Source organism: Scyliorhinus canicula, chromosome 21, assembly GCF_902713615.1.
Source record: "Scyliorhinus canicula chromosome 21, sScyCan1.1, whole genome shotgun sequence".
NCBI classification, from domain to species: domain Eukaryota; kingdom Metazoa; phylum Chordata; class Chondrichthyes; order Carcharhiniformes; family Scyliorhinidae; genus Scyliorhinus; species Scyliorhinus canicula.
The window spans coordinates 64,843,899-64,868,560 of NC_052166.1; the positions used below are offsets into that span (position 1 = coordinate 64,843,899).

A 24,662-nucleotide genomic window follows, 5' to 3' on the forward strand; every position below is an offset into this window, starting at 1 on the left:
TCTCCTGACTTTTGTACTGTTTTAATAACTGTTCTGTGACGGCTAGCGTAAGGAAAACTCTTGCTTAACTTATTTTTTTGAATGCAGAGCCAAAATTAACACTTCACCTGCTGGGGTATGAGTTCAGTTACAGAGACTGGTTCGCAAAGGACTAAACACACCTCCTTCAAGCTCTTACAGTCAGCATATTTGTTTTTTTTTTAATCTTTCTGGGCATTTGTTCAGCAACTTGATGAGCAACTTGCTTGAAGAAATGAACTAAATCCCATTTATTCAAGTTCTATAGGTCTTCCCTGTTAATGATTTTGTACTCCTCCACACCAGCACTGGGATGCTGTGTAAGGCGCCACACTCATGTTTTACTGTAAGGGCACAATCTCTGTTTCATGCTGGTCTGCCAAAGTGGGTGCCTGTCCACAGTGCGCTCAATAAAGTCCCAGGACAATGAAGTGGGATGTTTGCATGCTCTCCGTTGTTTTGAAGTAATAACATTGTTACATGTGTGGAGCACGAGGCAAGAGCTGCTTAATCTAAGCACCAACCTCATTGAACTTCAATCCTCCTGCTCAATGCCTGTTGACTAAATTACAAACAGCTTCCTGAACCCCAACGCTCTGATTTGATCTCACCACCGTTCTGTTTAATTTGGCACCTGACTATAGATCTGAGAGATTTCTCACCCTGTCTGTTTTCGACAACATAGACAGCCTTTTGAATATTGAATTGGGGCACGTTTATTGCAGACAGGCAGCTCCGTATGTCTGCAGGAATTTCCATAGAAAAACGTTACTCAGACTGAGCTCCATGCACATCAGAGATCAGGGGTGGCACAGTGGTTAGCACTGCGGTTAGCACTGCTGCCTCACAGCACCAGGGACCTGGGTTCGATTCCGGTCTCGGGTGACTGGAGTTTGCACTTTCTCCCCGTGTCCTCGTGGGTTTCCTCCGGGTGCTCCTGCTTCCTCCCACAGTCCAAAGACGTGCAGGTTAGACGGATTGGCCATGATAAATTGCCCCTCAGTGTCCAAAAGGATAGGTGGGGTTACTGAGTACGGGGATAGGGTGGAGGTGTGGGCTTAAGTAGGGTGCTCTTTTCAAGGGTCGGTGCAGACTCAATGGGCCGAATAACTCCCTTTTGCACAGTAAATTCTAGGATTGTGCACGTATCATTCTAATGTGCGTGTGTGCGCAGTACCACAGCCCTTTCTTGTATTGGTTCTTTCATCAAAAGAAGTTAATGTTCAGGAACTGTTGAAAAGCCAACGTTTTTAAGCACCCACAAAACCAGCAGATCAAGTGTTAAAATTGAATGAGTTTTATTGTGTTTTAATAACATTTGATGATTGATGATCAAGTTGTTCAGTTAATCATAGTTCAGAGTGAATTCACTATGAACAGTTTTCTAATGAGATACTTTTCTAGCAGTTTTTCCTGTTTTTACTTGCTGTTTTAGGAGTTAGGATCACATGTTACTGCAGATCTTGCTGACCAAGCTTCACTTTGTACATAACTTTAAATGCAGGGATTCCAAACTAAATTGCCACCAACTTGCAGCTCCACTTACCTGTGGCTTGCTGTTGCCATTGAAAGAGCCAATTTTACCCAACCAAAGCAGAAAGTCTTGGTAACTGAGACTTGAAGCAGTAGTCTTTTCATTTCTTTTTATCCCCCCCATTCCCCATGACTCTTCCCTCTTAATTTTCTACTTTCATGTCATTCCCTATTTGCAAAGATAGTCGGTGATCTACCACCAGGCTTGTACCCTTGCCTTTGGTCCCCCCCGGTCTCCCCTCCCCCCACTTGCTGCCACTCCATAGCGTAGCAATATTCAAGTGCCAACCCACCATGTCACTAATAAGGTCCCTTTCTAAGTGGTCTTGCCGCCTGGGAATTGGGACAAGAGCGGGCTTGCAAAGCGGTCTGCACCCTCACGGTTGCACTTTCTCACGCGGCCTTGTGAAACAAGTAACTTTGAAAGGAAGGCGGGGCTTTCTAAATATGAGAAAACAACACGTTAGCCTTCTTGTGAAATGAGATTGCATCACGCCAGGAACCTGGAGTTCCTGAAATACCGCTAATACGGTGAAAGAACCTCACTCTCTTTGGACATTGTTTGTAAGGTTGCTTTACTCAGTACATGAGAAAAATACTTTAGTAACCATTAAAAGAGCTCAGGTACACTGCTTCGTCCTCTTCCGCCGCCCCCCCCCCCCATTCCCTCAAGTCATATTCAATTCCTTTTTCTGCCAATCAAATATTGATCACAGCTTTTAAAAGAGAATAATATTTGGTGATTGCTTTTATTTGTAAAGCTGTCCAAAATTGACCACTGTTGCAGGAGCTGTGTGTGTGTGTGTTTTTTTTTAAAGCTGTTTCTGAATTGTCTTGATTATTTTTTGCCATGCATCGCTGTGCTCACAACCAGCAGGCTGGTTGTTTGCTGTGCTCTTGACAGTGGGAGGATGGCCCATAAGCACGGGCATCTTCCCCGGTGTGACGTTAGAAAATGTGTTTAGAATATTACACGTTGGTGTCGATCGTGTTTAAATTTTCTTTTTTTTTTTAAAGAGACTGCTTTTTCTTTTTGGTATTAGCGCAAGAGAGTTTATATCGGACTGTTGTAACCTCTGATTAAAGACATTTGCATGATGGAATGCCGTCTGGCCACACTGACGAAGGCAGTCTCGCTGCCCAGTTAGGTTAAAGGTCATTAGTTGAAATGTGAAATGTCGAGGCACCCCCCCCCCCCCCCCCCCCCTGCTTTAGTTAGCAAGGTATATCCACAACCGATGCAAAACAAGGTTTTTCTGGATCATGAATTTGGGGTTTTACAGCAGCAATTGAATGCAGTCACTCCGGAATGTTAAAATGAGTGGTGCCAGGGCAGCATGGTGGCGCAGTGGTTAGCCCTGCTGCCTCACGGCGCCGAGGTCCCAGATTCGATCCTGGCTCTGCTCACTGTGTGGAGTTTGCACATTCTCCCCGTGTTTGCGTGGCTTTCACCCCCACAACCCAAAGATGTGCAGGCTAGGTGGATTGGCCACACTAAATTGCCCCTGAATTGGAAAAAATTAATTGGGTACTCTCAATTTATATTAAAAAAATAAATAAATGAGTGGTGCCTGTAGCTAATTGTACCGGTTATATGAAGAGCACAGTGTGCTCATTCTATAATGCGTGAATCGATCAAAGCTGCATTAGTTAGATATCCCTGTTTGGACTGGGAATGGATGGGAAGGTCAAACAATATAAACTTTAAATGATATTTAAACCAAATCAAACCTAAAGCCTGTAACCCCTTTGCTCCTTTAATTTTTGTAAGATCTCTCCCTGTTCCCACTTCCATGATTGGCAGCTATAATGAGCCTGCTCAGTATACATTTCCATCGCACAACAGACCGGTGCGATTACTCGCTGTCTGATGGGAAGTCCTGAATTTGCAGAATTCCTTGCTTGTATCCTTTAAATACAACTAAAATCAGCCATGGAATCGGACACAAAGACAACACATTCCAAAAATCTATTATGATTGTCATCTGTTTCAAACTAATCCATACAACTGGAGTAACTGAATGTTGTCTGTGTGTGTCTCTGTGTGGCGCTGTGTGTGTGTGGCGCTGTGTGTGTGTGGCGCTGTGTGTGTGTGGCGCTGTGTGTGTGTGGCGCTGTGTGTGTGTGGCGCTGTGTGTGGGGGGGGCGCTGTGTGTGTGGGGGGGGCGCTGTGTGTGTGGGGGGGGGGCGCTGTGTGTGTGGGGGGGGCGCTGTGTGTGTGGGGGGGGGCGCTGTGTGTGTGGGGGGGGCGCTGTGTGTGTGGGGGGGGGCGCTGTGTGTGTGGGGGGGGCGCTGTGTGTGTGGGGGGGGCGCTGTGTGTGTGGGGGGGGCGCTGTGTGTGTGGGGGGGGCGCTGTGTGTGTGGGGGGGCGCTGTGTGTGTGGGGGGGGGCGCTGTGTGTGTGGGGGGGGGCGCTGTGTGTGTGGGGGGGGCGCTGTGTGTGTGGGGGGGGCGCTGTGTGTGTGGGGGGGGCGCTGTGTGTGGGGGGGGGGCGCTGTGTGTGTGTGGGGGGGGGCGCTGTGTGTGTGTGGGGGGGGGCGCTGTGTGTGTGTGGGGGGGGGCGCTGTGTGTGTGTGGGGGGGGGCGCTGTGTGTGTGGGGGGGGCGCTGTGTGTGTGGGGGGGGGCGCTGTGTGTGTGGGGGGGGCGCTGTGTGTGTGGGGGGGGCGCTGTGTGTGTGGGAGGGGCGCTGTGTGTGTGGGGGGGGCGCTGTGTGTGGGGGGGGGCGCTGTGTGTGTGGGGGGGGCGCTGTGTGCGTGGGGGGGGCGCTGTTGTGCCTGCCTGTGTGGGTGTGTGTGTGTGTGGCGCGCTGGGGTGTGGCGCGCGGTGTGTGGGGGGGGGTGGGGGGGGGGTGTGGCGCGCTGTGTGGGGGGGTGTGGGGGGGGGTGTGGCGCGCTGTGTGTGGGGGGGGTGTGGCGCGCTGTGTGTGGGGGGGTGTGGCGCGCTGTGTGTGGGGGGGTGTGGCGCGCTGTGGGGGGGGTGTGGCGAGCTGTGTGTGGGGGGGGTGTGGCGCGCTGTGTGGGGGGGGGTGTGGCGCGCTGTGTGTGGGGGGGGTGTGGAGCTGTGTGGGTGTGGCGCTGTCTGCGAGCGTGTGTGGGTGTGGCGCTGTCTGCGAGCGTGTGTGGGTGTGGCGCTGTCTGCGAGCGTGTGTGGGTGTGGCGCTGTCCGTGTGAGCGTGTGTCTCCCCTCTGGGTGTCCTGGTTTAACTGAAGCAGATATTTTTGTGTTGAGATTCTGGATCTTCACTAGAATGGAAAAAATTGAAGTAACCTTAAATGGGAGGAGAGGAGGGGTTGGGGGGAAATCATTCAAAAAGAGCTGAGTTAAACCCCGTCAGACAGCCCATTTCCTGTGGAAAAGCATATTGCTAAAGCCATGTCAGTGACGGTGCTGGACACTCGACTTTGACAAGCAGGAAATGAGGAAAATTGAAATTCGCCGTGCGTTCCATAAAGTACTTGCTGCAGATCATGGCCCATTGACAAGAGTAACATAGGTTCACACAGGGGTGAACTCTACAGCACCTTGTTTATCCCAGCACCTTGTTACCAATGAGATGCTTTTATTACTAAATATCGAATTGCCTCTTGGATGAATTATTGTTGCATTTCCCTTTTGAAATATTTTTTGAGATTTCCCTACTTTTTTTATATGGGAGCTTATAGGAACCTTGTAGATTCTCTCAATGTTCCAACTAACGAGCAGCATCGCCTCATCTGGATTGATTTTGATGGTATTTGATGTTGACTCTTTAGTATTTTTCCTTAATCAGCAGCTTGTTAAATGCCAGCAGCATAAACCCACATAGGACCTCTGAAGGTGGCAACGTACCTGTTAACCTGACCAGGTAGCACATTCATTACAACAATTACTAATGATCTTAGTCAACTCCTTTAACCAACTGTATTCGGGCAAATGACGTGTGGCTCCCTGGCACTCTATTTGCCTTAAGTAAATCTGTATATTTCTGAAAGGGATTTGAAGCTATGCATTGGGAGATTAGGCACTCCTTTTAATGGATTCTACATTTTATGAAGTGACCAAACTCTGAACTAAAGCTAAATGATGACGAGAGATTTTTATGATTTTGTTAAAAGTAAAGGTGTTACAGAATGTATTCCGAATGATATATTTAGACACTTATTTTTGTGATCCTACGGAGGTGGGTGTACAGGTTTCTTAAAAATAAATGCCCAGAGGATGTGGAATTTATAGAAATGTTTATCAGCTGGAATATTGTATAACATTTAGATATGTTTAGAATGCACAATGTACTGTAATTGGTAAAAAGATATTTGTATTAAGGTTATTTGTTTCATATTTTCAAGTGTAACTATAGGAGCAGTATCATGTAATACTGTTTTCTGGGAAATAAATGATATTGGGTACCTCTATTAACAATAAAACAGTTATTTTGTGTTTAGTGTGAAGAGTCTTATTTCAAACAAACTTTAGATTTTTCTGTTTTTCACCTCCCTCAGGAGATGAATGGTTTTGAGGATCGTTTCCCATTCAATATTGTTTAGACTTTTACTCTTTTTTTCTTATAAATTTAGAGTACCCAATTTTGTTTTTTCAACTAAGGGGCAATTTAGCATGGCCAATCCACCTGCCCTGCACAACCCTTGGGCTGTGGGGGAGAAACCCACGCAGACACGGGGAGAGGTTCAGACTTTTGCACCTTTCTGACACACCTGTAAATTTTTCATTCCTTACATGGTGTGTGTGGGTGGGGGGGGAGGGGGGGGGGGGGGGTGATCTGACATCATTGATTTAAATTGACACTATAGATAATCTGTCGCCAGTGTAACATTGGCATTCTCATCATCAAGCTGCAGAGCAGTGGGTTAGCCCTGCAGCCTCACAGCGCCGAGGTCCCAGGTTCGATCTGGGTCACTGTCCAGGTGGAGTTTGCACATTCTCCCCGTGTCTGCGTGGGTTTCGCCCCCCACAACCCAAAGATGTGCCGGGTAGGTGGATTGGCCATGCTAAATTGCTAATTAATTGGGTACACTAAATTTATTAAAATAAAATAAAGCTTTACAGTAGCCTTTGGGCCATCTTGTTTGTGCCAGCTATCAAGCACCTATCTACTCTAATCCCAATTTCCTGCACTCAGCCCAAAGCATTGTATGCTATGGTGTTTCAAGTATTTATCTAAATGCTTCTTAAATATTGAGGGTTAAGGCTCCTGCTACCCCTTCAGGCAAAGATTTCTGGATTCACACCCTCCTCTGTTTGCTTGGAGGGGGAAGGAATCCTTTCTCAATCTCCTGCCCCGGCCTGTAACTCTGTCTGGTTATTGACAATTAAAGGGAAAGGTTTCTTCCCATCTATGTTCCTCAGTCAGGTCCCCCCCTCGGCCTTCTCTGCTCGAAGGAAATCGTCCTGATAACTCTCCACTGAACCCTAGTGCAATCACATCCTTGTGGTGACCAGAACTGCACCCAGTACTCTAGCTGTGGCCTAACCTGTGTATTAAACAGCTCCGTCATAACCTCCCTCCTCATATTCTATGCCTCAGCTAATAAAGGCAACTGTCCTTATAATATAATCTTTATTGTCACAAGTAGGCTTACATTAACACCGCAATGAAGTTACTGTGAAAAGTCCCTAGTCGCTACATTCTGACACCTGTTCGGGTACACAGAGGGAGAATTCAGAATGTCCAAATTACCTAATAGCACGTCTTTCGGGACTTGTGGGAGGAAACCCATGGCGCCACAGGGAGAATGTGCAGACTCCGCACAGACAGTGACCCAAGCCGGGAATCGAACCTGGGACCTTGGAGCTGTGAAGCCACTGTACTGCCCCATAGTATATGTGTAAAAGCAAATTACTGCGGATGCTGGAATCTGAAACAAAATACCGGACAGCAGGCCTGACTGCATTTGTGGAGAGAGAGAAGAGAGCTGACGTATTGAGTCTGGATAACTTTGTGAAAGTAAGTGTCGCCTTGAGCAGCTTATCTACCCCCCTGCTGTTTATTGTGCATACCCTTGTAGTGATCTCTATGTTAAGACAGGATTAGTTAATGTGCAGTCAGATGATCACTGGATGGCTTTCCTGCTCTTAGTGTGTGTGGAATTGCAGCTAGATGTTAGACGTGACCAGCTCAGAGTGTAGTATTATTAATTGTTAATTTTAATCTAATGTTAGTTAATTCTATTACTAGTCAAAAGTATGAAAGTAAAAGAACTCGAGTATATTATTTTGTTACTCAGATAATTTGTCATCAACTGGAAGACTTTGACTGCTTATCATCAAGTTAAATAAAACCTGGCAAGGCAAATGAGTAATATTCTATCTCTGCAATATAACAACCCTTACATTTGATGCCCTGGGTAGGGTCAATTCCTCCTCATCTTGCGCCAGGCTCAGCCTGATCCAGTTTAAAGTGTTACACAGGCGCGCATATGACAGGGGCGAGGATGAGTAAGTTTTTGGGGTGGAGGACAGATTTGTGAGGTGTTCGAGGAGCCCAGCAAACCACGCCCATATGTTCTGGGCGTGCCCGGCGCTTGCGGAGTTCTGGAAGGGCTTTGCAAAGGTCATGTCCAAGGTCTTGGACACTCGGGTAAAACCGAGTTGGGGGATAGCGTTATTTGGGGTATCGGAGGATCCGGGAGTGCAGGAGTCGAAAGAGGCCGGAGTTCTGGCATTTGTAGCCCGGAGAAGGCTCTTGTTATTGTGGAGGGACGCAAAGCCCCCAAGTGTGGAGGCTTGGATCAATGACATGGCGGGGTTTCTTAGGTTGGAGAAGATAAAGTTTGCCTTGTGAGGGTCTTGCAGGGGTTCTCCAGGCGGTGGCAACCGTTCCTTGACTTGCGGAACGTTAGGCGCAGGTCAACAGCAGCAGCAACCCGGGTGGGGGGGCTGATTTCATTTCCTTTTTTTTGAAAGGGGCGCTTGCCCTATTTTGTTTTGAGTTGGGTGTTAATTTGTTAAACTGTTTATCGTTTAGAGGGTTAAGTTCTGTTTGGTTGGCATGTTGCCCTTTTCTCTTTGCATTATTTTTCTTTTTGGAGTGTTCTGTAAAACGTTTTGAAAAACTTTGAATAAATACATATTTTTAAACCCTTACATTTTGGGAGGGCAAACTAGGCATCATCTCTAACTAGGCAGCACGGTAGCATTGTGGATAGCGCAATTGCTTCACAGCTCCAGGGTTGCAGGTTCGATTCCGGCTTGGTCACTGTCTGTGTGGAGTCTGCACATCCTCCCCGTGTCTGCATGGGTTTCCTCCCACAGTCCAAAGATGTGCAGGTTAGGTGGATTGGCCATGATAAATTACCCTTAGTGTCCAAAATTGCCCTTAGTGTTGGGTGGGGTTATGGTGATAGGGTGGAGGTGTACTTTGGGTAGGGTGCTCTTTCCAAGAGCTCGTGCAGATTCGATGGGCCGAATGGCCTCCTTCTGCACTGTAAATTCTATAATCTCCCAGTTTTCAGGGTTAGATTATGAGCTGGGTTCTCTGGCTAGTATCCTGTCATGGGAGCCCCGGCAGATTGCCTCATTTCAGGCCCAGCGGAATTAGCAGCTCCTGATCCGTGTTAGCAGGTTATGCTACCTGTGAATCTTCATAGCAAACCTCCAATCCTTACTGAAACATACAGGACACTGCAAGGCTTGGATAGAGTGGACGTGGAGAGAATGTTTCCACTTGTAGGAAAAAGTAGAACCAGAGGACACCATCTCAGACTAAACAGCGATCCTTCAAAACAGAGATGAGGAATTTCTTCAGCCAGAGGGTGGTGAATCTGTGCAACTCTTTGCCGCAGAAGGCTGTGGAAGCCAGATCACTGTCTTTAAGACAGGTAGATAGATTCTTTTTTAAAATAAATTTAGAGTACCCAATTCATTTTTTCCAATTAAGGGGCAATTTGGCGTGGCCAGTCCACCTACCAGGCACATCTTTGGGTTATGGAGGAGAAACACACGCAGACACTGGGAGAATGTGCAAACTCCACACGGACAGTGACCCAGAGCCGAGATCGAACCTGGACCCTCGGCGCCGTGAGGCAGCAGGGCTAACCACTGTGCCACCATGCTGCCCGGTAGATAGGTTCTTGGTTTATAGAACATAGAACAGTACAGCACAGAACAGGCCCTTCGGCCCTCAATGTTGTGCCGAGCCATGATCACCCTACTCAAACCCACGTATCCACCCTATACCCGTAACCCAACAACCCCCCCCCCCCCCTTAACCTTACTTTTATTAGGACACTACACGCAATTTAGCATAGCCAATCCACCTTTATCAGGGTTATGGGGATGAGAAAAATATCAGCCATGATTGAACGGCGGAGCAGACACGCTGGGCAGAGTGGCCTAATTCTGCTCCTATGTCTTATGGTCTTATAATCCTGTCTTGCAGAATGAGACAGCACAGGAAGGCATTCGCTCATTGTTGAACTAATTCTAAAGGATATGCATCCAAGTCTTTGGATTACTGGTCACATCATACTCTAAACAAAAAGTTGAATTTAAATTCTTAAAGTGCCAGAGTGGGATTTGAATTCTCTTTGATATTGCTGAAGCTTTCTGTCTCACACTCAACAGCACAAACACCAAAATGCCAAATTTCAAACTATCGTAATTCGTGCTACAAAGGAAGATTTATATTGATTGTGGGGGGAGGGCACGGTAGCACAGTGGTTAGCACAGTTGCTTCACAGCTCCAGGGTCCTAGGTTCAATTCCCAGCTTGGGTCACTCACTGTCTGTGCGGAGTGTGCGTTTCTTCCAGGTGCTCCGGTTTCCTCCCACAGTCCATAAGTGTGCAGGTTAAGTGGATTGGCCATGCTAAATTTCCCTTCATGTCCAAAAAGGTTGGGTGGAGGTGTGTGCTCATTCCAAGGGCCGGTGCAGACTCGATGGGCCGAATGGCCTCCTTTGCCCTGTAGATTCTATGAAGTCTCCATGGCAATCAGAGCCAACATGCCAACTAATCAATACCACAACCCTTTTCTCCACTGGTATAAATTGTGATTGTTTGAAATTTGATGAGCACGAGGTGAAAGGTTTCGGCAACATGTTCTTTATTTAGCAGTATTGAAATCCTGTACTACCCAGCATAACTCGCTCCAACTTTTCAGTTCAGCACCATAACTACTGTCGACCACCCCGATCTCCAGCGACAAGACTGGGAATCTCTGGAAAGTGTGTCATTATTTCCTTGATTCTCCAATCAAAAAGGTTTGCAAAGCACTAATCTAATGGTCGCCGGGTACAGGCATCTTAGTTACAAGGTTAATCTGCAAAGGCTCGTTCATGCAAAGGTGATTAGGGGGAGATTTGATTAGAGGTGTTCAGAATAGGCAGCACTGTGGTTAACACTGCTACCTCACGGTCCCAGGTTCGATCCCGGTTCTGTGTCACTGTCCGTGTGGAGATTGTACATTCTCCCTGCGTTTGCGAGGGTTTCGCCCCCACAACTTGTGGATTGACCACGCTAAATTGCCCCTTAATTGGGAAAAATAAATGAATTGGGTCTGCTAAATTTAAAATAAAAAAGGGGTGTTCAGAATAGGGCAGGCTTAGATAAGGTCGACAAAGAAAAAACACTTCACATTAGCCGGCGGCAAAAGTGTGGAATTTTCTGCAGGGGGAAATGGAGAGGAATGGCTTTCTTTTGAACACGGACCTGGACCTGTCTGCTCACGAGACTTGCAGAAGAAAAACGATCAATGATTTCAACGGTTGTGGGCATTGGTCGCCGGAGAGGTGTGGACTAACTGGATTGCTATGCAGGGGAGCTGGCAAAGCCTCGATGGGCCAAATGGCGGCCTCCTGTGCTGCCAAGTACTATGTCTGAATTTCCTGTTCTTTTCCTTTCATTCAATCCATGGAGAACTGTCTTTGGTTCATATTTTGAGGACAGAAATTGAAAAGCAGATTTGGAAAATATCCCCACCTCAGAATAAAACTTGGACACAAACTGTGTTTTGTAGACAAATGTCCCTCAATACAGTGTGGGAAAAATGAAATCTGACCATTTTACAGCAAATCCACACTGTAGAACTGCAGTTCATTTGTATTGCAGATACTTCCTCTGCTTTCTTCTTTTCCTTTCTGCACAGGCGTAGCACATACTACACCATATATTTTCCTTGGGAATGATTTCAATGCCGTTGGGCGTCCTGACTGGATCGAGTGCGCATAAACCTGAGAAAATAATCAGAGGGTTTTCAGATTCCACACTCCAATGTTCACATTAACAAACACTTGCTCAATGAGGGAGGGCTTCAGATTCCGTTTGCAACTTCTTAAGAAACAAAAAATGTCAAAAGCAAAATACTGCGGGTGCTGGAAATTGCAAACCGTGGCAGTGCACAGGGATGCTGGTGGGGGTGTACCAACGACCCTGTTCACCAGGATTTAATCTTAAATAGACCAACTGGGTTCACATTCTCCTTGTAATAATCTTTATTGTCACAAGCAGGCTTAGATTAACACTGAAATGAAGTTACCGTGAAAAGCCCCCTAGTCGCCACATTCCGGCGCCTGTTTGGGTACGCAGAGGGAGAATTCAGAATGTCCAATTCACCTAACAAGCATATCTTTCGGGACTTGTGGGAGGGAACAGGAGCACCAGGAGGGAACCCACGCAGGCTAGAACATAGAACAGACAGTGTAGAAGGAGGCCATTCGGCCCATCAAGTCTGCACCGACCCACTTAAGCCCTCACTTCCACCCTATCGCCGTAACCCAATAACCCCTCCTGACCTTTTTGATCACTAAGGGCAATTTATCAATAGCCAATCCACCTAACCTGCACGTCTTTGGACTGTGGGTGGAAACTGCAGCACCCAGAGGAACCCCATGCAGACTCCGCACAGATAGTGACCCAATGGGACCCTGGTGCTGTGAAGCAACAGTGCTAGCCACTGTGCCACCGTGAGAGTCACTGACCAGAGTTCTTAACCAATGAAGTGCTTCTGAAGTGTAGTCACTGCTACAATATAGAAAAGGCTGCAGTCAATTTCAGCGTAGCCGGGTCCCACAAACAGCAATGTGACATAGACATGGAGAAATACAGCACAGAGCAGGCCCTTCGGCCCACGATGTTGTGCCGAACTTTTGTCCTAGGTTAATGACGAATGACCAGCTCATTGGTTTGTGATTTTAAGGGAGGAATGTTGGCCCTGATGTTGAGAATTCACTGACTCTGATGTGGAGAGAGATACTGATTTGCATTTATCCTGTGTCTTTCAGAAGCACGGGAGGTATTTTACAGCCACTGAAATACTGTCCCTGTTGTCCTGTGGGAAATGCGACAAGAGATTTCTGCACAGAAAGATCTCCTGCAATAATGAACAGATAATCTGTTTTGGTTTAAGTGTTGTCTGAGGAAGGCCTTGTGACGAAGCGGATATCATCTCTGCTGCCTCTGGGTCTGAAGCCCAACAGATTGATTATCAATCCTGTAAATCCTTCCAAAGTGCCTAATGACAGGCGATAAGAGTGGGAGAATTCCTTGGTTAGCTATACTACAGAAGGCAACAGCAAACGTCTTCAGTACCCGGCCAAGCAACATAAATCAAAAATAGAAGTCAAAGAAAAGTGCAGCACAGGATCAGGCCCTTCGGCCCTCCAAGCCTGTGCCGACCATGCTGCCCGTCTAACCTAAAACCTGCCACACTTCCAGGGTCCGTATCCCTCTATTCCCAACCTATTCAGGTATTTGTCAAGACACCCCTGATGCGTCACTATCGTGCCTGCTTCCACCACCTCCTCTGGCAGCGAGTTCCAGACACCCACTACCCTCTGTGTGAAAAACTTTCCACACACATCTCTAAACTTTGCCCCTCCCACTTTAAATCAATGTCCTCTCGTAATTGACTCTTCCACCCTGGGAAAAAACTTCTGACTATCCACTCTGTCCATGCCCCTTATAATCTTGTAGACTTCTATCAGGTCATCCCTCAACCTCCATCGTCCAGTGAGAACAAACCGAGTTTATCCAGCCTCTCCTCATAGCTTATGCCTCCCATACCAGGCAACATCCTGGTAAACCTCTTCTGCACCCTCTCTAAAGCCTCCACATCCTTCTGGTAGTGTGGCGACCAGAATTGAACACTATACTCCAAGTGCATGTTACCTGATAAAGGGATGTTTGAAGGACACGAATTGGCTAGGGCACCGAGTTAACTCCCCTGCATTTCTTCAAAAAGTGGCATGGGATCTTTATACACCCAGCTGAGGGAGTATCTTCAATCTATAGAATACCTAAGGTGCAGAAGGAGGCCATTTGGCCCATCGTGTTTGCATAGGCCCTCCTAAAGAGCACCCTACCTAGGTCTATTCCCAACCTAACCTGCCCATCTTTGGACACGAAGGGCAATTGTGAAATCTGTGGAACTCTTTGCCGCAGAAGGCCGTGGAGGCCAAATCTCTGAGTGTCTTTAAGACAGAGATAGATCGTTTTTTGATCAATAAGGGAATCAAGGGTTATGGGGAGAAGGCACGAGAATGGGGATGAGAAAAATATCAGCCATGATTGAATGGTGGAGCAGACTCAATGGGCCGAGTGGCCTAATTCTGCTCCTATGTCTTATGGTCCAATTTGGAATTGCCAATCCACCTAACCTGCACATTTTAATGATGGCAGCACAGTAGCATAGTGGTTAGCACAGTTGCTTCACAGCTCCAGGGTCCCAGGTTCGATTCCCAGCTTGGTCACTGTCTGTGTGGAGTTTGCACTTTCTCCCTGTGTCTGCGTGGGTTTCCTCCGGGTGCTCCGGTTTCCTCCCACAGTCCAAAGATGTGCAGGTTAGGTGGATTGGCCATGATAAATTGCCCTTAGTGTCCAAAGAAAGGTTAAATGGGGGTTACTGGGTCACGGGAGTAGGGTAGAGATGTGGGCCTGAGTAGGGTGCTCTTTCCGAGGGCCGGTGCAGACTCGATGGGCCGAATAGCCTCCTTCTGCACTGTAAATTCTATGATTCTATGAATGACTGTGGGCGGAAACTCACGCAGACACAGGGAGAATGTGCAAACTCCACACAGATACAAGGTCAGAATTGAACCCAGGTCCCGGGCACTGAGAGGCAGCAGTGCTAACCACTGTGCCACCTGTACCTCTGTCAAATCCCTCAACTGAAAGATATCATCACTTGCCAGTGTGGCACTCGCTCAGCACTGCATGGAAATGATAGTCTGGGTTATGTGTGCAAGTCTCTGGAGCAAAGGTTTGCAACTCAGACCCTGAGGCAAAGGCAGATCGATCATCCGAGTTAACACTTCATTGTTGCACCTTTCCGAAGAAAAGATGTATTGGACTCAATCTTAACTCCATTTCTCTTCCCAGACTTGCTGAGTTTTTCCAACTTCCAGCATCCGCAGTATTTTGCATTTACCTTTTTCACATTTCCCTTCCTTTCCTGCATTAATTTTTGGAACATTTCATTTAGAATTCTCACCCTGGCACCCAAATCCCATCAGGGCCTTGCCCCTCCCTATCTCTCCAACTCCCTCCAGCCCCAGAAACCCCACCAAACTGTCCATTCATCTAACTCTGGTCTCTTGACAATCCCCCGGCCCTTCCTTCTCCTTTGTTCTGGGCAGCCCCTCAGGATTGAGGATGACTTGCTTCCACTCTGGCTCAATGGCTGATAAGCCAAATGGGTGATCTGCAGACTCTGCCACATGCTGGACGGGTTGGGTAGGAGGGTTGTTTGCGCACCCCACAATGTCTCAACTTCGCCTTAATTTAATAATAATCTTTATTGCCACAAGTAGGCTTACATTAACACTCCACGTGAAAAGCCCCTAGTCGCCACATTCCGGCGCCTGTTTGGGTACACAGAGGGAGAATTCAGAATGTCCAATTCACCTAACAAGCACGTCTTTCGGGAATTGTGGGATGAAACCGGAGCACCCGGAGGAAACCCACGCAGACACAGGGAGAACGTGCAGACTCCGCACAGACAGTGACCCAAGCCGGGAATCGAACCTGGGACCCTGAAGCTGTGAGGCAACAGTGCTACCCACTGTGCTACTGTGCTGAACCTCAGACCTTCCTCTCGAGTTGTCCAGTGCCTCCCCGAATGAGCCTTCTCCATTTTGGTCAGTCTCAAGCCAGGATCTCCCTCGACTCAGCAGGGATGTTTAATCCCTTTGGGGATATGGTGATTTGAGGGCGCCCCTAAAGTGTTTCTGTTTTCCTCCCGAAAGCCCCCTACCGCTACCGGGTTCCAATTAGAGCTGCTGCTTTGGAAGTCTGGTGTCAGACAAACGAACCTCACATTCCACCGAGGGGAGCTGGTTTTGAGTGACTAGCGCCTCAATGCTGGGCAAGTTGTCTTCCTTCACCCCACCATCGGCGGCCGTACCTTCAGCCAGCTGGGCCCCATTCTCTGCAAACCCCTCCCTGAGCCTCTCCTTCTTCTCACTGCAAGAACATCCTTAGAACCCATTTTGACCAACCTTCTGTGATGTGTTAGGCAGGTTGGTTGGATGCGGACTGCACTCGATGCAGGGAAGCTAGAAACTGACGTCTAACACTGGAGAAGATCCAACACTGTTTTATTCAACGATAGAACTGCTGTACATATTCAGCTGTGGGTCGACACTATACTGAACTGACTGGAGACCTAGTACTAGCCTGACCAGACTTACTACCGCATGGTGTTTGCACTTGCTGGCTCGTGGACTCTGACTGTCTCAGTGGCTGGGTCCCGAGGGAGCGGGAAACCCTCTGGCTTTATAGTGGTCGTGTCCTGTCTGGTGATTGGCTGCACTGTGTTGTGTGCTGACTGGTCATCCTGTGTGTCAATCACTGCCTGTCTACACCTCATTATATACATGAGTGGATATTATGACTTTCTGGACACCCCCCCGGCTGATGTGTCCATCAGCATTCATGGCTTTGACAGTCTCTATGGACGTGCCAAGGAACTCTGAGCTCTGCAAGTTCAAGTGTTGTTTCACCCACCGATCAGAAAGTAGGCTGTGGCGGTCACGCTGAACACTATTGAGATGATGGTTCCTGGACCCACATCCTGGGGTTTGCAGCCACTGGGACAGGCACACGGGCTGTCAACGGATATCTGGAACAGGCTGGGATTTGCTGCATCGCGGGAGACGACCACCGAGTAACTGGAGCTGCAGTTAAAACGAACGGCGGTGCGTAGTGGGCTGCTGGGTGAAGCTGCAACATAGCAGAGAGAGAAAAGGATGAAAATGTATACGGCCGGGGAGGGAGCGACAATGACAGCTTGTGTTTAGACAGTCCTGCATTTAACACTGAATCCCTGGTTTAGCTCACTGGGCTAAATCGCTGGCTTTGAAAGCAGACCAAGGCAGGCCAGCAGCACGGTTCGATTCCCATACCAGCCTCCCCGGACAGGCGCCGGAATGTGGCGACGAGGGGCTTTTCACAGTAACTTCATTGAAGCCTACTCGTGACAATAAGCGATTTTCATTCATTTCATTTCACTGGGTTAATAGGGTAGGTGACAGAAAACGGCGCCAACTGTATTATCGAATAGCCTGATAAGCAGGAGATTGACGTTTTTAAAAATAAATTTAGTGTACCCAATTCATTTTTCCCAATTAAGGGGCAATTTAGAACATGGAACATGCAGTGCAGAAGGAGGCCATTCAGCCCATTGAGTCTGCACTGACCCACCCAAGCCCTCACTTCCACCCTATCCCCATAAACCAACAACCCCATCTAACCTTTTTGGACACTAAGGGCAATTTATCATGGCCAATCCACCGAACCCGCACATCTTCAGCCCGGTAGCACAGTGGTTAGCACAATTGCTTCATAGCTCCAGGGTCCCAGGTTCGATTCCCGGTTTGGGTCACTGATTGTGCGGAGTCTGCACGTTCTCCCCGTGTGTGCGTGGGTTTCCTCCGGGTGCTCCGGTTTCCTCCCACAGTCCAAAGATGTGCAGGTTGGGTGGATTGGCCATGCTAAGTTACCCTTAGTTCCAAAATTTCCCTTAGTGTTGGGTGGGGTTACTGGGTTGTGGGGATAGGGTGGAAGTGTGGACTTTGGGTAGGGTGCTCTTTGTAAGAGCCGGTGCAGACTCGATGGGCCGAATGGCCTCCTTCTGCACTGTAACTTCTATGAAATCTTTGGACTGTGGGAGGAAACTGGAGCACCCGGAGGAAACCCACGCAGACACGGGGAGGACGTGCAGACTCCGCACAGACAGTGACCCGAGCCGGGAATCGAACCTGGGACCCTGGAGCTGTGAAATCACAGTGCTAATCACTTGTGCTGCCGTGGATTTAGCGTGGCCAATCCACCTAACCTGCACACCTTTGGGTTGTGAGGGTGAAACCCACGCAGACATGGAGAGAATGTACAAACTCCACACAAAATCCCACAGCCGGGATTGAATCTGGGACCTCGGTGCCGTGAGGCAGCAGTGCTAACCACTGTGCTGTCATCGAACTTTAAAACATGAACACTACCTGCAGACCTGAACATTTTCTTTGCTGCCCAATTGAGGGAGTGCGGTGCTACTGACGCTGGGAGGCAGCAGGAGATGTTCAGTAAGTGTCGCGCCTACTTGGTTTGTTGCCTGTGACTATGATGTGTTTGAAAGTTTTCAACCAGGCCCCAGAATTAACAGGCAAAGTACCCGTTAAACCTGACCCCCCCCCCCCCCCCCCCCCCCCCCCCCCCCACACACACACACACCCAGAGTGGCTGCATTTATCCTTGACCCTCAATCCTCCCCCTCTCCCCTCCTAACCCAGAGTGACTGCATTCACCCTTGACCACCACCCTGTCATAATATACACCAGTATATCATGGTGCAGTGATGGACACACACAGGGACCAATCAACATGCACAAACACCGCAGCCAATCACTAGTTAGAATACACACACTATAAAGGCAGAGGGCACCACGGTTCCCGCTCATTCTGGGTGCTGCCTCTCAGTGTAACAGGAACTTATTCAGCCCAGCACAGACTCACACCACGTGCTGAGAGAATCAACTGGTTCGGACAAGGCTTAGGTCTCTAGTCTAAGTTAGCATCACTTAGACCCACAGTCGTCGTGTGTTAGTTAGTTAGAAGTAGTTTATAAAATTGAGTTGAATCTTCATCAGTGTTGGAAGTGTCTGTTCATCTCTCAAGTCTACACTCGCCAACACTTCACACCCCTCCCCTGCCCCCTCTGCACCCAGATTAGTTATGTCCACACTTGCCCTTCCAAACTGGCTGCAGGATTCAGGGCTCCACGGCCATCAGTTCCGACAATCAGCAGGGACCGTGTAAGAGTCCTTCCTGTGTATTTCCTTTGTTCCCATTTGTTTTATTTTATTGTTTTGATCCGTGGGCCCATACTCAGGATGTGCCTGTCAGCAGAGGACTCAATCTGAAACAGCCGGATTTTCAGGACAACGTGTTCCCAGGTTTTGCAGTTTGGAGCGGAGAAGCCAGACTCTTCGGCAGAGAGTGGATATTAGGAACCAGCTTTGGAGGGACTCAGTTCGATTAGTTAACTGGCAACACATGGATTTGCCAGGGGCAGTGTTCTGCCTGACAACAGTCAGCGATTGGATCCTGCAACACGCTTTCTGAGAGGGCTGGGCAGAAGTGTTTTGACCTTGGAAGTGAAAGGGACTCTCTCTTTCTCTCCTGCTTGCTTTCTTGTCCTGAAGCCAGCGAGTGCCTGGCACATCCTTTATTGAAACAGATATGATACTGAGTCTACAGAGAAAGTAGACAACCTTTCCAGAGAAAACCATCTCAAGCCTAGACGTACCAAATGAAAGGCTGAATTTCAGAAAGACATTAACTGGAAGTCATCAGAGCACATTGGGGGAGGGGGGGGCAGCACGGTAGCACAGTGGTTAGCACAGATGATTCACAGCCCCAGGGTCCCAGGTTCGATTCCCGGCTTGGGTCACCGTCGTGCGGAGTCTGTACGTTCTCCCCTTCTCTGAGTGGGTTTCCTCCGGGTGCTCCGGTTTCCCCCCACAGTCCAAAGATGAGCAGGTTAGGTGAATTGGCCATGCTAAGTTGCCCCTTAGTGAGGGCAGCACGGTGGCGCAGTGGTTAGCACTGTTGCCTCACGGCGCCGAGGTCCCAGGCTCGATCCTGGCTCTGAGTCATTGTCCGTGTGGAGCTTGCACATTCCCCCCCTTGTTTGCGTGGGCTTCGCCCCAACAACCCAAAAGATGGGCTGGGTAGGTGGATTGGCCACGCTAAATTGCCCCTTAATTGGAAAAAATTAATTGGATACTTTAAATTTATTTAAAAAAAAAAAAAAATTGCCCTGAGTGTCCAAAAAGGTTCAGTGGGGTTACTGGGTTACGGGGATGAGGTGGGCTTAAGTGGGGTACTCTTTCCAAGGGCCGGTGCGGACTCGAAGGGCTGAATGGCCTCCTTCTGCACTGTAAATTCTATGATTTTGTGATCAAACACCTTTATCTATTTTATTAATATTTTCTTTTCCTCTCAACCACCCCTTCCCCTCTGTGTTAATTGTCTGTGGAGGCAGTTAGAAAGGGGAGGAGGGGGTTGGGAAAGGGGTATTAGATAGTCAGTTACATTTTATTTTATTTTTTTATTTTTTATTTTTTTTATATATAAATTTAGAGTACCCAATTAATTTTTTCCAATTAAGGGGAAATTTTAGCGTGGACAATCCACCCACCCTGCACATCTTTGGGTTGTGGGGGTGAAACCCACGCAGACACGGGGAGAATGTGCAAACACCACACGGGCAGTGACCCAGAGCTGGGATCGAACCTGGGACCTCGGCGCCGTGAGACTGCAGTGCTAACCCACTGCGCCGTCCTGTCAGTTACATTTTATGTCAATTTAATTATAATACAGTACATAATAAAAGGTTAGTTGTGTTTTAAAGTCACAAACCTGGTGACTGTAGTTAATTGGGTTTAGCAAAGGACCTCGGATATTTAAATAAAATCTAATTTCACCCTTGTTGCGAGTCCGGGGGGCTGGAATTGACCACACAGTAGCCCAGGGGATCGTGACAACAGATGAAGCCTTTCAAACTGTTCCAATTTGATCACAATATATTTTTCAAATTTGCAAAACAGAACTTTATTAAAAAATACTTATTTTGTGGTTGTGACGGTCAGTGGGAAGGCCAGAGAGTGTCCAAAATTGCCCCTCGTGTTGGGTGGGGTTACTGGATTATGGGGATAGGGTGGAGGTGTGGGCTTGGGTAGGGTGCTCTTTCCAAGAGCCGGTGCAGACTTGATGGGCCGAATGGCCTCCTTCTGCACTGTAAATTCTATGATAATCCCGGGTTGCCCTGAGAAGACGGGTCTTCCGTCTTCCTGACGTGGGGGAGAGGGTGGTAATGCCACTGGACTAGTAATCCAGAGGCTCCGGCTATTGCCCTGACGGAATGGGTTCAAATCCCAACACGGAAGATGGTGGAATTTAAAGTCAATGAATAAATTTGGGGCAGCACGGTGGCGCAGTGTTTAGCACTGCTGCCTCACGGCGCCGAGGTCCCAGGTTCGATCCCAGCTCTGGGTCACTGTCCGTGTCTGCGTGGGTTTTGCCCCCACAACCCAAAGACGTTCAGAGTTCATTTAATTTGATTGGAATGTCTGTCCATCAAATTTTGATATGGTGTGATTGATTTCCCCCCCCCAAGCCTTATCAGTTGCCATGAAAACTGGAGCAGGAACGTTGCCCAGATTTTCATTCTAACAAAATGTGTCCTTGCTTCTGTCTGGCCTGTTCTAATCTGATCATTGCCAAGCTGTTCAGCAGTTCTCATTGTCATGTTTAAAATGTGTGACTTTAATACACCATTTTACTTCTAAACCATTTTTTCCTTTAAACCTAGGTTTCTACCAGGGAGTCCAGAGATTAATCCTCATTCTTCTATCTTCCTTGTCGTACTTTAGAGATAATATTCTGGGCACTAGTTCCTGGCACTTTTCTCTCTGATTCCTCCGAATCATTTCTCTCTTGCCACATCTTTACTCATTGACTTGCTTCTTAGCGTTGACCCTCAGATTAAATCACCAGCAGTCAGCTCTCCCCTTTCAAAGGGGAAATTAGCCTATGGTCATCTGGGACTATGGTGACTTTACCTTCCCCATAATAAATCTTCCTTTCTCAACGTCCAAGTGTCTTCAGTTCCCCCAATTCACCATGTAGCTCTTTAAAAGGTGACTCGAACATGGTCATTTAGGAAGAAGAGACCATTCAGCCCCTCCAGCTTTTCACCTCTCCAAGCCCTTTCATCTCCGACCAGCAACTTAAAAGTTTCAAACAAAGAAGAGCTCTTACCAGGGTAGATGACGGTGAGTGTTTGCGAGTTGTTGTCATAGCTGAACTCGTTGTCCTCATGCATTCCGAAGTTGAGAAAATCCACAACCTCGCCACCCTGGGTCTGGTGTCTGATAACAAGACAGACTGCCACGTTCAAACACTCAGAGGCAAACTCGACAGGCTCACTGAATGGGAGACAAGGACTAAATGAATACAGGATATCAGGATCGGATTCCCTGCCTGAAGCGATTACTGGTTTATCCCTCTCCAGAAACCCATCAGCGCCCCCCATTGCTGCCAGGTTAATCACCCCCGATCCATCCTCCATTATGCATTTGCAGGGGTTCAGTTTAATGCACTCGGTTTTCTGAGAGGCAGAGGCAGGAGGCCATAATATCATCAACAGGCACATCCAGCTGTGAGTCCCAACATTCGGCATCTCGGAGAGGAATTCCTCACACTGACTCGGTGCTGAAGTACCATCAGGGTGAGAGGTGTACTTGAAGGTTGCAAATGAGGAGTAACTGTTTGCAGGTTTCTATTGGTACTCGGGTCCCAGCAGCTAAGTTGGGGAAGGGGGGCACAGGCTCCCTTGTTTGATTGGTACAGATCCTGTTACTGTCCCTTCTCTCTCTTGTGCGATAACTCCTGGTTGGGTAATGCGTCCGTTTTCAATGTTCTCATCCTCATTTTCAAATCCCTCCCTGTCTCTTAAACCATTTCCCCCTGGTTGTGAGGGTTTCTAGAACCAGGAGTCACAGGGGCAAGTCATTCAGGACTGAGATGAGGAGGGATCTCTTCATTCAGAGGGTGCTGAATCTTTGGAATTCTCTACCCCAGAGGCTGTGGAAGCTCAATCATTGATTATGTTCAATACAGAGATCATTACATTTCTACATTTTAAAAATGACAAGTGACACGCAGGAAAATAGTGTTGAAGTTAAAGATCAGCTTGAATGGTGGAGCAGACTCGAAGGGCCGAATGACCTACTCCTGCTCCTATCTTTTAAGTTCTTACAATCTTCAGAGATCTCTGATTTCCTCCAATTCTGGCCTCTTAGCATCTCTGATTTTAATCACTCCATCATTGGTGGCTGAGGCTGGGTTGAGCTGGACTGGGCTGGGATGAGCTGGGTTAGGCTGGGTTGAGTTGAGCTGGGCTGGACTAGATAGGATTCGGCTGAGGTGAGCTGGGTTCTGTTCAACTGGGTTGGACTGGGCTGGGCTGAATTGAACTGGGCGAGTTTGAGCTCGGCTGGATTGAGTTGGAATGTGCTGGGTTAGCTGGGCTGGGTTGAGCTGAGGTTGTGCTGGGCTGGGTTGGGCTAGGCTGAGCTGGACTGTGTTGGGCTGGGCTGAGCTGGGCTGGGTTGAGTTGGGTTGGGTTGTGTTGGCTGGGTTGAGCTGGGCTGGGCTGATCTGAGCTGAGCTGGGTTGGGCAGGCTGGGTTGAGCTGCGCTGGGTTGAGCTGGGCTGTGTTGGGCTAGGCTGAGCTGGGCTAGGCTGAGCTGGGCTGGGTTGAGTTGGGCTGGGTTGAGCTGGAATGTGCTGGGTTAGCTGGGCTGGGCTGATCTGTGCTGAGCTGGGTTGGGCTGGGTTGAATTTTTTACAATAAACTAAGAGTACCCAATTATTTTTCCATTTAAGGGGCAATTTAGCTTGACCAATCCACCTACTCTGCTCATTGTTTGGGTTGTGGGGTGAGGCACACGAAGACACGGGGAGAATGTGCAAACTCCGCATGGACAGTGACCCAGGGCTGCGATCAAACCCGGGTTCTCAGTGCTGTGAGGCAGCAGTGCTAATCACTGTCCACCGTGCTGCCCAGGCTGGGCTTAGTTGAACTGGGGTGCATTTGGCTGCTTGAGCAGGGCTGAGTTGAGCTGTGCTGAGCTGAGTTGAGATGGGCAGGGTTTAGCTGGAATGGGCTGGGTTCAGCTTGGTTGGGTTGAGCTGGGCTAGGCTGGGTTGGGTTAGGTTGAGCTGGGCTGAGCTGAGCTGGGCTAGGCTAGGTTGGGTTGAGCTGGGCTAGGCTGGCTTGGGTTGGGTTAGGTTAGGTTGATCTTGGCTGAGTTGGGTTGGGTTGAGCTGGGCTAGGCTGGCTTGGGTTGGGTTAGATTGAGCTGGGCTGAGCTGGGCTGGGTTGGGTTGGGTTAGGTTGAGTTGGGCTGGGCTGAGCTGGGCTAGGCTGGGTTCAGCTTGGTTAGGTTGAGCTGGGCTAGGCTGAGTTGGGTTAGATTGAGCTGGGCTGAGCTGGGCTTGGCTGGGCTGGGTTAGGTTGAGCTGGGCTGGGCTGAGCTGGGCTAGGCTGGGTTCAGCTTGGTTAGGTTGAGCTGGACTAGGCTGGGTTAGGTTGAGCTGGGCTGGGCTGAGCTGGGCTAGGCTGGGTTCAGCTTGGTTAGGTTGAGCTGGGCTAGGCTGGGTTGGGTTAGATTGAGCTGGGCTGGGCTGAGCTGGGCTAGGCTGGGTTGGGTTGAGCTGGGCTAGGCTGGGTTAGGTTGGGTTGGGTTAGGTTGAGCTGGGCTGGGCTGGGTTAGGTTGGGTTGGGTTAGGTTGAGCTGAGCTGGGCTAGGCTGGGTTGGGTTGAGCTGGGCTAGGCTGGGTTGGGTTAGGTTGAGCTGGGCTGAGCTGGGCTTGGCTGGGCTAGGCTGGGTTAGGTTGGGTTGGGTTAGGTTGAGCTGAGCTGGGCTAGGCTGGGTTGGGTTGAGCTGGGCTAGGCTGGGTTGGGTTAGGTTGAGCTGGGCTGAGCTGGGCTTGGCTGGGCTAGGCTGGGTTAGGTTGAGCTGGGCTGGGCTGAGCTGGGCTAGGCTGGGTTCAGCTTGGTTAGGTTGAGCTGGGCTAGGTTGGGTTAGGTTGAGCTCGGCTGGGCTAGGCTAGGCTGG

General features: G+C 48.8%; 1 protein-coding gene across 3 annotated transcripts; it reads right to left on the reverse strand.

Moving 5' to 3' along the window:
• Positions 1-10,992: 10,992 nt before the first annotated feature.
• On the reverse strand, positions 10,993-22,762 carry LOC119955395. 3 transcript variants are annotated; one of them, XM_038781458.1, is made up of 4 exons: positions 22,400-22,762; positions 21,799-21,965; positions 16,486-16,701; positions 10,993-11,714 (listed from the first exon to the last, which is right to left on the reverse strand). In XM_038781458.1, the coding sequence occupies exons 1-4, from the start codon at positions 22,468-22,470 to the stop codon at positions 11,578-11,580; spliced, it is 591 nt and encodes a 196-aa protein (XP_038637386.1). In that variant the 5' UTR covers positions 22,471-22,762; the 3' UTR covers positions 10,993-11,577. The 3 variants fall into 3 exon arrangements, with proteins under 3 accessions (XP_038637386.1, XP_038637385.1, XP_038637387.1); XM_038781457.1 differs by lacking the exon at positions 22,400-22,762 and having other exon boundaries at positions 21,799-22,384; XM_038781459.1 differs by lacking the exons at positions 16,486-16,701; positions 22,400-22,762 and having other exon boundaries at positions 21,799-22,384.
• Between the last annotated feature and the right edge of the window lie 1,900 nt (positions 22,763-24,662).